The sequence below is a fragment of the Vigna radiata genome, chromosome 3 (genome assembly GCF_000741045.1).
Source record: "Vigna radiata var. radiata cultivar VC1973A chromosome 3, Vradiata_ver6, whole genome shotgun sequence".
NCBI classification, from domain to species: domain Eukaryota; kingdom Viridiplantae; phylum Streptophyta; class Magnoliopsida; order Fabales; family Fabaceae; genus Vigna; species Vigna radiata.
This window is the reverse complement of record NC_028353.1, coordinates 10390731-10404645: the sequence shown is the minus strand read 5'-3', so window position 1 is coordinate 10404645 and position 13915 is coordinate 10390731. Positions and strand designations below refer to the sequence as shown.

The window sequence follows — 13915 nt, the reverse complement described above, 5'->3', positions numbered from 1 at the left end:
AATGACATTTGGATTATATTGTACTTTTTATTATTATTTTGAATTGTCTTTAACATAATTTTTTGGGAGTGAAAATTGTTTAAATTTAAATTACAGAAAGTTTGTATTTTTTTATTTAAAAAAAATGTAATAATGGGCTAGTGAGCCAACCTGTTTACCCACCAACCCGTGGTGGGTCGGACCGGGTTTAAGTTTTTCTAGCTCGCTAATAAATGAGCCGGGTTGGGTTGGCTCACTAAGTGACCAACCCGTGGTGGGCCGGGCCGGGTCAAGCCGGGTTACCCGTTTTGACAGCTCTAACTTTTTCTATAGTTATTTGATTGAGTTGATTTTTTTGCATTGCATTGCATTGCATTTCTTATTCAATTATATTTAATTTTAATGTAAGAACTTAAATTTCGAAGTTTTATTGTGGTTTCAATTTGATTTAAAAAATCCCAAACAATTTGTAGAGTTCAATTTTAACAATTGTTTTTTTTGTTAGATAACATATGCTAGATTTTGGTTCCTCTATAGTAGTTAACATTGGTTTAATTTTATTTTACTCCTTTAAAGCTTTAGGAATTGGTTTTAGTTGAATTCCTTTTACTGTTTTTAGTATAGCTTAAAGTTTGTCTTGTGTTTTTACTTTCCTCAATATTTTGTTGTGTTGTTTTAAGTCTTTTTCTAGGTTCACATAGTTATATTTTGCATCCTTAGTTCTTTCAAGTATACAAGGATAATTTTATATTAGTTTGATGAATTAGAATTTATTGGTATATTGCTTTTTGTGTGAGTAAGTCATTATCCACAATTAAAGAATAAATGTTTTCAAAAACATTACATTCAGTATGGAATAGATTCTCTCTTTGTAATTGTTCAAATTCAAGAAATTCACTTTCAAGAAGCCTTATTACCATAAGTAACTTTTTAACATAAGGGAACACTAAAGTGCTAGCACCCCTTAAGTTGACACTAGTGTGAATTTTGGGCTTGGTCTCTTGAGAATCCAATAGGGAGATTTCATTTTATCTTTGTCGTGGTAGCCCATTTTAGTAAAATAGTTTATTTCATATCATGAGACAAAATAAATTATGTTAGTTATATCTTAAAAGGGTTTCTTAAAGAAGTTGTTAGATTATATGGTCTACCTAAAACTATATATGTATATGGTAGAAATAGAGATGTCAAATTCATGTGTAATTTCTTAATAACTATTTGAAAAATCTCACTTTTTTTGGACTTTTAGCACTAGTTAGGCTTGGAAGTCTCACTTTTGGACTTTTAGTCCACATTTATTGGAACATAAGTGCAAGAAGAACTATGTAACAACATAAAAAACTCATTGTCTCATATAACACTAACTTTGAATTGAATGATAATTAAGTTACTCTTATAAAAAAAAAACCATTTTTTTCTTGTTTTTTAAGGTTATTAGTTAAGTACTTGTATTTTTCTTCTTTAAGAAATCTTTCTTAAAAAAGATCCATTAGGAGTTTTTCAATTTCAAATTTGAATTTCCACACTAAATATGAGAGAAGAACTTCATCGTAAAGATATAACATTATATATTGTAGAAATATAATTCTTCAAATTGAATGTATTATAATTGTGTATTTTTTCATCAACATTCTCTCTCGTTTTCTTTTTGTTTATAGTTTTTATATTTTCTTATGACATTTTATTTTTTTTATAATTAATATTTATTTATATAATGGTTTATGTAAAAAAGTAAAGGTTAAACCCCCTTTAATTGTTCCTATTTTTGTAGGTTTTTTCCAGTTTGATCACCGTTTTATTAGAATCCCCAATTTAGTCCTAAAAAATGCCAATTTAAGTTAATTGGACCACTGTTGTTAAATTGGCTTAACAGGGTTAAGTTTTTGATGAAGTGGGAGGTTGACGTGATAAGTTTTTTAAACATGGCATTCAAGAGCTCTACGTGGAATTTAAAAACATTTTAACATCTTGATTAAAACATTTTAAACAAAAAGTCATCTTCCATTACAGTCAAGCACCACCCAGAACCATCATCAGAGAACTCAATCGCGCCTCAAAACCACCACCATCTTCCTCATGCGCCATCAACCCGCAATCAAGTAACCACAAAATGAAAATCGTGACTCTGCCATGTTTGCTTTAATTCATCTCCTTCCCTCCAGTACCGTGAGGGCAAATCGCCACCATGGCCAACGTAACCAACGCTCAAGCTCTTTGCGCCGCAACCAAACTCATCATCATCTATTTTCTTCTCCATTAAACCATATGAAACCTGCAAAGAAAAAACAGAATCATAAATCACGGTGAGAATGCAAGGAGCGACAGAAGGGAGGAAGGGGAAGTTGGGGATGACAGTGGAGGTGTTCGAGGTGCGCGGCAGTGGTGGAGTTTTCGAAACCCAAATTTTAAAATGTTTCTTCTATCAAATGCCACGTATAATGGTCTCTCAATGCCACATTTAAAAAACTGTCCACGTTAATATCACAGGTCATAAAAAATTTAACCTCGTTAAGCTAATTTAACTGTCGAGACCCAATTGAGTCAATTTTCCATTATAAATGACTATATTGGCGAAACTGATAAGACAGGATCTAATTGGAAAAATCTCACATAAATAAAGACTTTCAAAGATATTTAATCAAAAATAAATGCGTTGATCAAATTATTTATGAAAACGTGGATGTGATAATTTGTTTAAACTTAGAAATTTGCACTGTTTCTGAAATATTCATTTAATTCATGAGTTTTAAAAGCAAAATCATAAATAAAAAGAAAAAATTGTAACAATATTTAAAGAACGTAATAATGTATTTAAGAAAAAAAGAAATATTTTTCATTTCATTTGAATAGTTAGATATTATTTCTTTTTTAATATATTAGTTAGAAATACATGTAGTTAATTTTCATATTTATTATTAATAGTCTCAAGTTGTGATGTAGTTATTTGACGTGGTAATCTCATTTCAATATTAGGTAATTTACTCCGTATAGTAGAATATCTTTTAGTCTTGTCAACATTAATCTCTTCTTAAGACAATTTAGTATACAATACATCTTGGATGTTGCTTGCTAAGAGCCGAATGTTTTTCACTAATAATTAAATGTTATCTACTAAAAGATTGAGTGTCACCTGTCGATGGTCGGGTACCACCTTCAACAGGTACAAAGTTACATATTAAAGGTCAGGTACCACCTCCCAAAGGTATAGAATTGCATACTGAGGGTCAAGAGCTACATCCTAGAAGCCAAGTACCATTTTCCAAAGATTAGGATCCATATGCCAATGGTCGAGTACTACCTGTCAAGGTTAAGCGTTATTCGCTGAGTATCATATGTCACAAGTCGATTGCTACCTACCGAAGGCTAAGCTTTGCCTGTTGAGGACCGTGTGCATTTTACCAAGTGTGTATCGCCTATCAAGATTTCATGTTGTCTATCGGTAATCGACTATTGCTAGTTATAAGTTACATGCTTTCTGTAATTTCCATGCGCCGCTTGTCAAAGATAATGATGAACCACACATTGTATAACTTAGTCAAAATTAGCTAACCATCACCTTCGATAAATGGATTATTATGTCATTGGACTCACACTAGACTCATTTACATAAAGACACTCAAGTATTAGATTATGCTATAAATACAACAATAATCTAGGTTTAGATTTATTTTTCATATTAATTACTTTGTTGATACATAAATGACTTTAGTTTCTACATAAACAAATCGTATACCTTGCGAAGAATGAATACCAAAAAGAAAAAGGAAAAATAATTAACGATAGTAAAGGTTAAAAGATTCCATAAAATTGAAGTCTCTTTAATAATATCTCTTTGACTATGTAAAACATGTAACAACACTCTTATACTTAGCCTAACGAATAAATTAATTATTTAACTAATTTAATAATATTTATGGTTTATCAATAATGTCTTTCACTATAAGAGGGAACATGTCTTCTTAAAATAACTAGAAAGAATATGCAATTTCACTTATTACCTCGAAGTTAACCCACTGAAATAAATAAGCCTACTAGAGGAGTTAAGTAATACATGCCATATGTATTAAATTCTAATTTAATATTTTGAATCTACATAATTTTTGGTTTATTTAAATACTTCTCTGTAAAAATATTATTCAAATACTTAATCTAATTAGCTTATCCCTTCCCTTCCAAAAACTATATTTGTTTCAGATATTCCACATCTACTAAAAAAAACAATAATTATTTCATTTCTAAACTAAAATATTCATATTAATGATCCCTCCAATTAATACTTTAGTAGATATACGTTTGAAAATTATTACAAAAATATGGCAAATATTATATTGAATTTATAAAATAATTATTTTTCAAACAAAACTATTTTTTTTCAAAGAACTATAGTTTTAGAACTGAAGTAGTTAGAGACATGTTTTATCTAATAGATTTTATTACGAAATAATTATTAAAAATATTATGACAACTCAAACTTGCAAAAGAAATTTAGGTCAACCTTGAATTTTTATTAGTAAACAAGTCACAGTCAAGCAAAAGTGTCGACCTCCGTACACATAATTTGGAGAAATTTCTTAAAAAGTAGGATCTCATTCATTTTAATCATCTTCCTTTTCAAAGTTAAATAAAGGGAATGCAACCACCGTAGCAAAAAAAAAAAAAAATTTATTTTATATATAACTGATTTAAATATATCGTCTTAAATATATAATATAACCCACATGGTTTAATCAGTAGCTCATTAGTTTAATCGATAATTTACTGGTTTAATTAGTTCCAACTAGTCAAATACTCAGTTGATGATTGATATAGTTTATTTATTTTTGGACAATTTGAAAACACTAAAAATTATCTTTCTTTAAGAAAAATTGTTTCTTTTATGATTATTATTTCCTTCCCGGAAAATGATATTTTAACACCATTTTTTAACACTATTTTGACACTGCACACGTGTCAAAATGTGATTGGACGATTTCAAATTAAAAAAGTTGAGATAAGAGTATGTTTGGAAGAAAAAAACCAAAGTTTGTTTTTTTAATTTGAAATCGTCCAACCACATTTTGACACGTATACAGTATCAAAATGGTGTCAAAAAATGGTGTTAAAATTTTATTTTCCTTTCCGAAATTAAGGTTTCTGGAAGGGTGTTTTTTTTTAAATATATTTTTATATATAAAAATAGAAGCCAGGTGTGAAGTGAAAAGGATAAACTTTATTTATAGTTCCTATAAACTCTATTCTGTTTACACATAATTATTTACTTCTATTCAAGTATTGTAATTACTTATATCTTTCATTCACTTTGGGAAATTAAATTCATTATATTTTGATTTGTATTTGTATCTTTAACTTGTATTTATCACCAGGATTAACTTTGATCATACTTAAATACTATTAATATGTATGATGAAAATATAAATAAATACATAACTCATTGTATTAAACTCGATATTACGAAAAAACAAGTTTAGTATCTTTGCAAATATCATTTATTATGATAGAAAGTGAATTCTCTAAATAGCCCTAATGAAGAAGATCCATACAAAATTAAAGATCTAACATTTTACATATCCCAATACTTTCTTCTCTCACCTCTATTTGTTTTGGGATTCTACTTTTGAAGAGTGCAGTTTTTATATGCAGAATGATATTTTGATAACTTCTTTTACAACAGGACACGTGTCATCATTTTATTGATCTATTTGAATTTATATTTAAAAAATATTTAAAACAGACCAATCACAAACTGGCACGTTGTCAAAAAGTATTGTTAAAAAAGAAATTTCCATTTTATATTCTAAGAAATTTATTCCGAAATGAATCCAAGCTTGCAAAAAGAAATCAGGGAATTAATGAAGAAATACCCGCAAATTTAATATTGTCCCAAACAATTTGGACACTTTTATTACCCTAGTGAGAGAACATAGATGCATTACATGTGTCCAGATCTCTATTGTATAATTTTATTGACTTAATTTAATTGTATTTTTGTTAAATGTATTCTTTTAATTTATAATTAGTATGATTATCAATTTATACCTTCAAAGTACTTCTAATTCTTTTTCAATCAACAGAACTAATCTAACAATGTTCTACAATTAAGGACAAAAGTTACAGTTTTACCTTATTTATGTACACACAAGTGCTCTGACATTTTTATCTTTCAGTAAGTCGATCAAAACTAGTATATATAAATGGGAGAATATGGTATGATGCAAAACTAGGCACCTTCCTTTCCAGAAAATTGCTTGTTAGATATATATAAATTGGGAACGGTGATTCATTAAAAGCCTAAAAGATGATCGAATAATGGTGACTAGACTATATTCTGAAGTCAGTCACGGCATATGAAATATATACAATTGCCGGACGAGACTTGCATGTAGATAACAATTAGCAAAGGCTTGTAGAGGGAAGAGTTTAGATCATACAAAAACGAATTATTATCTATAATTTCCCGAAACGGGGAACTCAAACCTTTTTCTTTGCATTGGTCACCGGATTTCTGTAGATTGAAAGATGAGTGGTGTTCGTCTCAAATTGTTGAGTTCCCAGCTTAGCTTCAATATACGAGATGAAGCCGCTAGACAGTGTCCTTGTATAAGTCTGATTCATCAAAGGAGTGTGCTTGGGGAATGAGAATAGGCTTCTCAGTAGGCCTTGTATCATTTTGATGTGATCTCAAGGTCTACGCCTCTAGACACCCATGCAATTTCTTCATTTATTTTTTCGCCTTCTTACCTGCAATCCAGAGCTCACAAGTTAACAAGAAATGCCATGTCAACAATCTTATTCAGAGATACGGCAGGAAATTCCTTAATGGCTAATATATGATTAACTTCAGAGTGGTGTACGTTTAACATTCTTTCAATTATTTCAAGCCTAAGCACAAAAGTCCGGGAGAAAATAGATAACACTAATGCAACGAATTGCTTCTTTTCGACTTTGCTATGAGCTTGTCTTAATATGCCCGTCATACCTCTCTGAAACCATGATCTCCGGACAGTTCGCCGGATGTGACGCTCATGCCTTTCCAAGAGCTCATCAACAGTGTGCATTTGAGATAGTAGGGGCCCAGAAAATTCAACCCTTTCTCCTTGATCTTGAAAACTCTGCAAGGATAGTAATGAATGAGATTCACGTCAATGCAAGGAGTCAGAGACTATTGCATAGTTGACGTTTGGTCCAAGAATTTGATACAGGTAGGGCAGAGCACAGTAAGGTAAATAAATTTCTTAACAAAACTGAAGAGTATGAGCTCTTGATTCATTTATGATCATATGATAGGAAATGCAAACGACAATTTTACATCAAAACATATACTCCTTTCCAAAATTGAAATCGGTCCCAAGCCCTATTAGCCCAAATTTATGACACATAAAAATGTCAACAAAATATATTAATTCACTGAAAAAAAGTCAGAAATTGTAAAAGTTTAAACAGTGTCATTATCTCAACCATGGTTCATAAAACCAGACCAAACTGGCCGTTTCGACCACAAATCGGTCTCCTATCTAGTTTGATTGTGGTGGTGCAAAATTGATTATGCTTAAAACTAGTATCAAAGCGATAAAACCAGTCAAAACAATTCAATTAAAATTAATAAGCAACAATTTACCTTTTTTTTCTTAAAAAAGTAAAATTAAAAAATATTGATCATTTTCTTTTTTACTCTCTATATAAACTCGTTACTATTAATTAATATTGATGTATATTTTTAAATTTTTATAATTTTAATTTATGTAGACATTATTTAAACTGTTATATATATATATATATATATATATATATATATATATATATATATATATATATATATATATATATAAAGTTAAGAACCTAAAAATTTATATTTTTTTTTTAGTTTTTTATCTTTACAAATTATGACATTATATTGTTTTAATATAATTTTTATTTGTTTTAATTAACCATTAAACTTTGAATTGATTTATAAAAAATTGTCGTTCTTCTCTACATACTTTAGTGTTCCAATTAATTCTCTACTTCATAATAAATTCCTAATTCCGACTTTCTCAAAGTAAACCACTACAATCTCTACACAGAAAATTCAACATGCTAGCGAGTTAACTTAGATTTCATCTCACAGCAGATGAAATCTCTCATTTAATACCATATAAAAAATCTGGCCAACATACCAGGTTATTTCTCTTGGATGCTGAATCTTCTCGGTGATATATGGCCATAGACAGTTCTTGTGAATGGTACTCATCCGAAGCATCAAATGAATCTGGGCGATCAAACTTACTCCACTGGTTCTGCATTGAAAGCTTAGAAATTTCAAGCAGCTGATGGCCCCTAGAATTGACGCCTCCCCCACAAAACTCTTTATTTTCCTGGTTTGTGGTGTCCAAATTATTCCTTAAATTTAATGTAGAAGGTTCTGATGGATTGAAAATATGTCCTCTTGAAATATTTCGACAATGGGATCGAAATGAAGCGTCATCTTTTCTGCTTTTTGCCCATGCAAATCCACTTGATGTTGAAACCTGTAACGGCCCGGAAAGGGGAATATCTCCTTGAGAAGCATTCTTCGTATGGGAAGCATCTTCAGCTTTACCACTAGATGACTTCTGTGTTTTGCCACCTATTTTAATCTTCTCTTCTTCATGGTTGCGGAAAGATCTACCATTGACCTTCTGGGAAGTCTGAGTTTGACTTGCGAAATCCTGCAAGTGCAATAAGTGAGAATTAGTTTACGATAATTAGCCCATTACTGTAAATCAATGTGCATCCTCATAAGAAGAAATGCTAAAATGCAGAATTGAAAGTAAACACAGACCTCTGCTGGGGCTAGTTTACTGAATCCGTGTGGCTTTCTGGATGGTTTTCTTGTTTCAGTTCCACGAACTCGTCCACTAATCTTTTTCCTAAAAGTCCATTATAATTTCATGAAAAAAATCAAGAACAATATACAAATAATGCTAATGAAAATGGAATTTGTGAAGAATAGGTTTTGTTCGATTTAATTTTTCAACACTGTTGATTCACTCAATTTTTCTGTTTCAAATCCTTTAAAGATATATATAAAAAAGGCAACATAGCATTAGGCTCCTAGCTAGTGGGGTCTGGGGATGTTAGAAGTAATAGTTTTACCCCGGCCATGCAGAGAGACTATTTTTGAGGGTAGGGCTAAATTATGACGTTTATACAAAACATTTGAGCCTAATTAAGATAAACATAGTTGGCAACCTAAAGAAAAATCTATTGGCTACCCGGATTTTATCGACTTCAATTTTTTATTTATTTTTTTTGTGAATGCTTAATGTTGACAAATTGAACTTCTTGAACATTCTTACGTTTTAATTTTTTTTTTTGTATTTTCATAAATCATTAAGTGTGGACATCACAACAGATATTTTTCTAGCTCCGTTACTCTGGTGCCTAGGTTCTCCTCAAAAACATATCCCAATAAATAATCCATGGAAAAATCTAGAAGTTGAAGAGAAGAAGGAGGCTATAAAACAGTAAGGATTATTCCCTCTCATTTGGAAGTAGGAACAGGCATTAGTCCTCCATGAGTTCATGTTATTCTTACAACAAAAACACTACGTTGTTTACTTCGTTCTTTGATAGCATAGTGTAAATTTACTGCACAAGTATGTGCATTCAAATGATCCGTGGAGTATTAATAAACACCATACCTAATCTCTCCCTGAGGCCAAAACTAGACCCTGGTCAAGTTTTCAAACTAAAACAAACGTTCTCTCTCAGATTGGTTAAAACCAGGTAAAAAGCATATGCAAGCATTCTCTTATTTTCACCAGCCAAATAAGAGGTAATCCTGAGACATCAGTTGAATATGTAACAACTAAAGCATACTTTCGAATAACTCTGCATAAAATGTGCAATGAATATCAGCCTCACCTTGACTCTTCCCTGTGTTTTGCATCGATTTCCTTGCTAGGTGGGTATATCGGCAAGGTTGATGGGTCACACGCATAAGGTTTTGTTTTGAAATACTGAAAGTGGTAAGGTCGTTGTATCAGAATAGAGTTTGAGATAGAGTGCTTATCATATTTCAATGACTCACATAGTCATATATTTTGCAAATAAATGATGAATGGCTTTGTATCTAGGACTAATGTCATAAAAACGAATTGATTCACATGATGGATATCTACCAAAAAAATTGGCAAGAGAAATCAATACATAATGCAAGAAAGCTTAATGCTATGCATAACTAATGCTATACATAAATCAAGGTCTGTTTGGTTTAAAAAACAAAATCTATTTTTATTTTTTGTTTTCATAACTAATTCAGAAGAATGTCGGATTATTTTCACCATGTTTCTTGATTTCAAAGATTTTTACAGGAAATAATGCAAACAAAATCCTTGTGTTCAGGGTTTCCTACAAATATTTGAAAATAAGAAGCAAAACGAAAAAAAAAATGATATTTTGTAATTGGGTCTGTTTGCACCTTAAATAGGTGATTTTTAAGTAAGTGATTTTTAAAATAATCACATACTTAATATGAAGATAGAATGCGCTTGTTAAAATAAGCAGAAAACTGTTTATTTTTAAAATAAACAAATGAAACAAACTCAAGAAAAGCATAAATTTGTCTATTTGATTAAATAAACACCTTAAAAAATGCAAACAAACTGGCCCATTATCTAAGGAAAAAGGAAATAAAATAAGAAAGCTTGCCTAAACAAATATGCTGAGTATTTCCAATTAACCATAATGTATTTCAGGGTTTTCCAACAAATACAAAATTAACCTACCTCTGATGAAAGAGCAGATGTAGCATTCCCACGTTTGTATGGTTCTACAGAAAGAAGAGTTTGTAGCAGATGTACACTGGCCGCTGGCAAATCTTTAAAGGATTGTCGAAGGCAACTATCATATGGTTGTTGTGGCTTAAATAACGTTGCATGAGGAAGTTTAGTCTTTTTCCAGTATTCATCAGGTGGTGAGCCACAGAGCTTAAAAATTTTGTGCAATTGTTCAACCTGCATACGTAACAAAAAAATGAATTTAGAAGAGTTCCAAAATAACGAATCAAACAGTGTCAGAATTTTCATTTCCAGCTGATTCATTTATTAACCACAAAACTGATTAGCATCCAGTCTAACATTTTAAGGAGGATTGTCATATTGAATCGCTTCCTTTTCTGAAGATTAATGCCAATAGGTATCATACATATTCTTTAGTTTGAGTACATTCTCCACTTTACCTTTTGAAATATAGAATGATGGAAACACTAAACTACAGAGCACGCAATGATAGCAAATTCTAAATGAGCCTATTGACGGATTGCAGTGCAGTGCAACCTCTTGCAATAGGTATGGGAACTAAACTTCAGCTCTGTTAAATATTTGACGGCAAAAATATGGAATTATAAAAGCTTCTTCCATGTAAACATGAAGGCATGTTGGAGAATAAAAACATCTCTATTCTGAAAAAGCAAAATGGAACCTTTATCATAGGAAGAAAGAGGATATCAAAAGTTACAGCAACATTTCCATATCAGTTGCTTCCTTATGTGTTGAGACATTATCAAATTTCTTCATTCATGTACATTATCAAATCAAAGATATTTAAGATTTACCTTTGACTCATATCAATAGATTAGCCATTTTTTTCTAACAAAAATGTAACAACTTCACTACATTAACATGCACCATAACAGGGCAAATCATGCATTGTGGTAAGGCTAATACCTCCGTTCTCCCCTGAAGTATAGGCTTCCCGACAAGCAGCTCCGCAAACACACAACCAACACTCCAGAGATCCACGGCCGGACCATAGTCCGTCGAACCAAGCAAAAGCTCTGGCGGCCGGTACCACAAGGTAACAACACGACTAGTCAGAGGTTGCCTATGCCCAGAATTGACATAATTCGCCAACCCAAAATCCGCTACCTTCAAAACCCCTTCATTATTTACCAAAAGATTCGACCCCTTAATATCCCTATGCATGACTCCCCGCAAGTGACAGTGCTCAAGACCAGCCAACAACTGCTTCATGTAGCACTTAATCTGCTCACACAACAAAATCATTCCACCCATTCAACAATAGAATCATAAATCATATCACACCCCCACAACAATACATTAATTACTTGTCTTGCTATTTCTAAAAAAAACTTGAATAAAGTATCCTAGTTACTTTTGGTACTTTAGTTAAAAGTAAAGTTTCATTCTGTTCTAAATTAATATTACTCAACTGTTAAAACTAGTTCATGGGGTAAAAGTTGTCTTCTATTTATATCACTAATCAATATAGAATCTCCATCGTACATCCTCATTTTAAAGATTAAACGGCTTGAACAGTTAAATTTGTAAAAGTGAACATCATAACTACGAGTGATCTGACAACGACCAATAAATTTAGCAACAGTTTCCAAAATAAACTCTGCTGCAATCTAAGAATTTTAGATTTTGACTTAACCGAAAAACTAATTGATAGAGTCATAATCATAATTACCCCTGCTTATATAAATGTATACATATATATTCTTTTGGCCGTATTCACAGGTGGATATGAGATAGAAACGAGACGCACAAAAGAAACCTGTTTCTCTGTTTCTTTGAAAATATGATTAGTTTATTACCTGTGGTTCAGTGAATTTGATATCAGGGGAAGACAAGAGCCCTGTGATGTCATGCTCCATGTACTCAAAGACGAGGTAAATGCTACAGGACAGCCTCGAAGTAATCAAGCCCTCAAGCTTTATTATATTGGGATGATCAAGGCGTCGCAGAATCAATATCTCACGCGCCATGAACCGCACACTCTCCGGTTCGAAATTGTCGAACCGCACCTTCTTCAATGCCACTATCTTCCCCGTCTCAAGCTCCCTCGCCCGAAACACACTGCTATACGTTCCCTGCCCTATCTGTCAAAATCAACAACCTCCAATCGATTACTTCATCATCATCATCATCTTAATAATAATACTTATTATTAGAATAATTATAATAGTAATAATAAATTAACAACAAGGTTAGTTTAACTTCTGTTTATTTGGTGACGGTTCACCTTCTCGAGTTTTTCGAAGGCATCGGCGCAGAGGGGGACCCAGCCGTGAATGGCTTCGCCGGCGACGGCGCTGAGCCACGCTGGCCAGCCGGCGGCCACGTGTTCTCCCTGCACGTACTTGTGAAGGTTCCCCAACCTGAAGCTCAACGATTCGCAATTGGAACTCGTTCTCCCCGACTCACCGACCTCGCTCAGACTCGCTCCCCCCGACTCGGTCCTCTTCTTACTCCTCTTCTTCTCCTTGCGCTCCGACTCGCCCAGAACCGCAGCATTGCTCCGAAACGCGCCCGAGTGGTCAATCGCCGGCGTCACTGACACCGCCTGCTTCGAGCTGACACACCCCATGGATCCGGGTCGGATCCTCAACCCAATTCAAATTGCCACACGCAGTCTACGCTACGCGTCTTTTATACAGGTGCGAAGAAAAAAAGAAACAAAGCAAGAAAGTAAAGCGACACGAAGCGAAGCTGAGCAAAGCAAAACAAAGCGATGCAATTAGAGAAACGCAGAAAGCGAGTGTCGCTTTGTGTTCCTCAGTCTGACTGCCGCGGCAATTACGGGAGACTAAGGGAAAAGAGATTTAATGAGGAAGGAGGATTATAAATTTTAAATATTTTTAAAAATAAATAAATAGAAACACTACAAAGTGGATCCACTGCTACCTATAAGCAGAGAGGCTTCAATATGCATTAAAAAAATGGAGAAAAATTGGATAAAGTTAACCAACAATAGGTAGGCAATCTTACTAGAAGATCACAGGTAAATATTATTTGGATACGCATTTATATTTTATTGTGTTGATTGCAAAGGTAAAAAAATAATTTTACTTTAAAAAAAGTATTTTTCAATTAAATTATTTACGATAATTTTGTAGAAATTAAAAGAAAAATATGAAATGAGAAAGCCTAAATCAACGGCGGGACCATTGAGT

General features: G+C 32.5%; 1 protein-coding gene across 1 annotated transcript; it reads right to left on the bottom strand.

The window, feature by feature from the left end:
* Positions 1-6238: 6238 nt before the first annotated feature.
* On the bottom strand, positions 6239-13598 carry LOC106757911 (protein IMPAIRED IN BABA-INDUCED STERILITY 1). The gene is made up of 9 exons (XM_014640765.2): positions 12985-13598; positions 12557-12841; positions 11664-11981; positions 10725-10952; positions 9862-9956; positions 8777-8864; positions 8133-8663; positions 6956-7088; positions 6239-6717 (listed from the first exon to the last, which is right to left on the bottom strand). Exons 1-9 carry the CDS (start codon positions 13327-13329, stop codon positions 6698-6700), a joined length of 2043 nt encoding a protein of 680 aa, XP_014496251.1. The 5' UTR covers positions 13330-13598; the 3' UTR covers positions 6239-6697.
* Between the last annotated feature and the right edge of the window lie 317 nt (positions 13599-13915).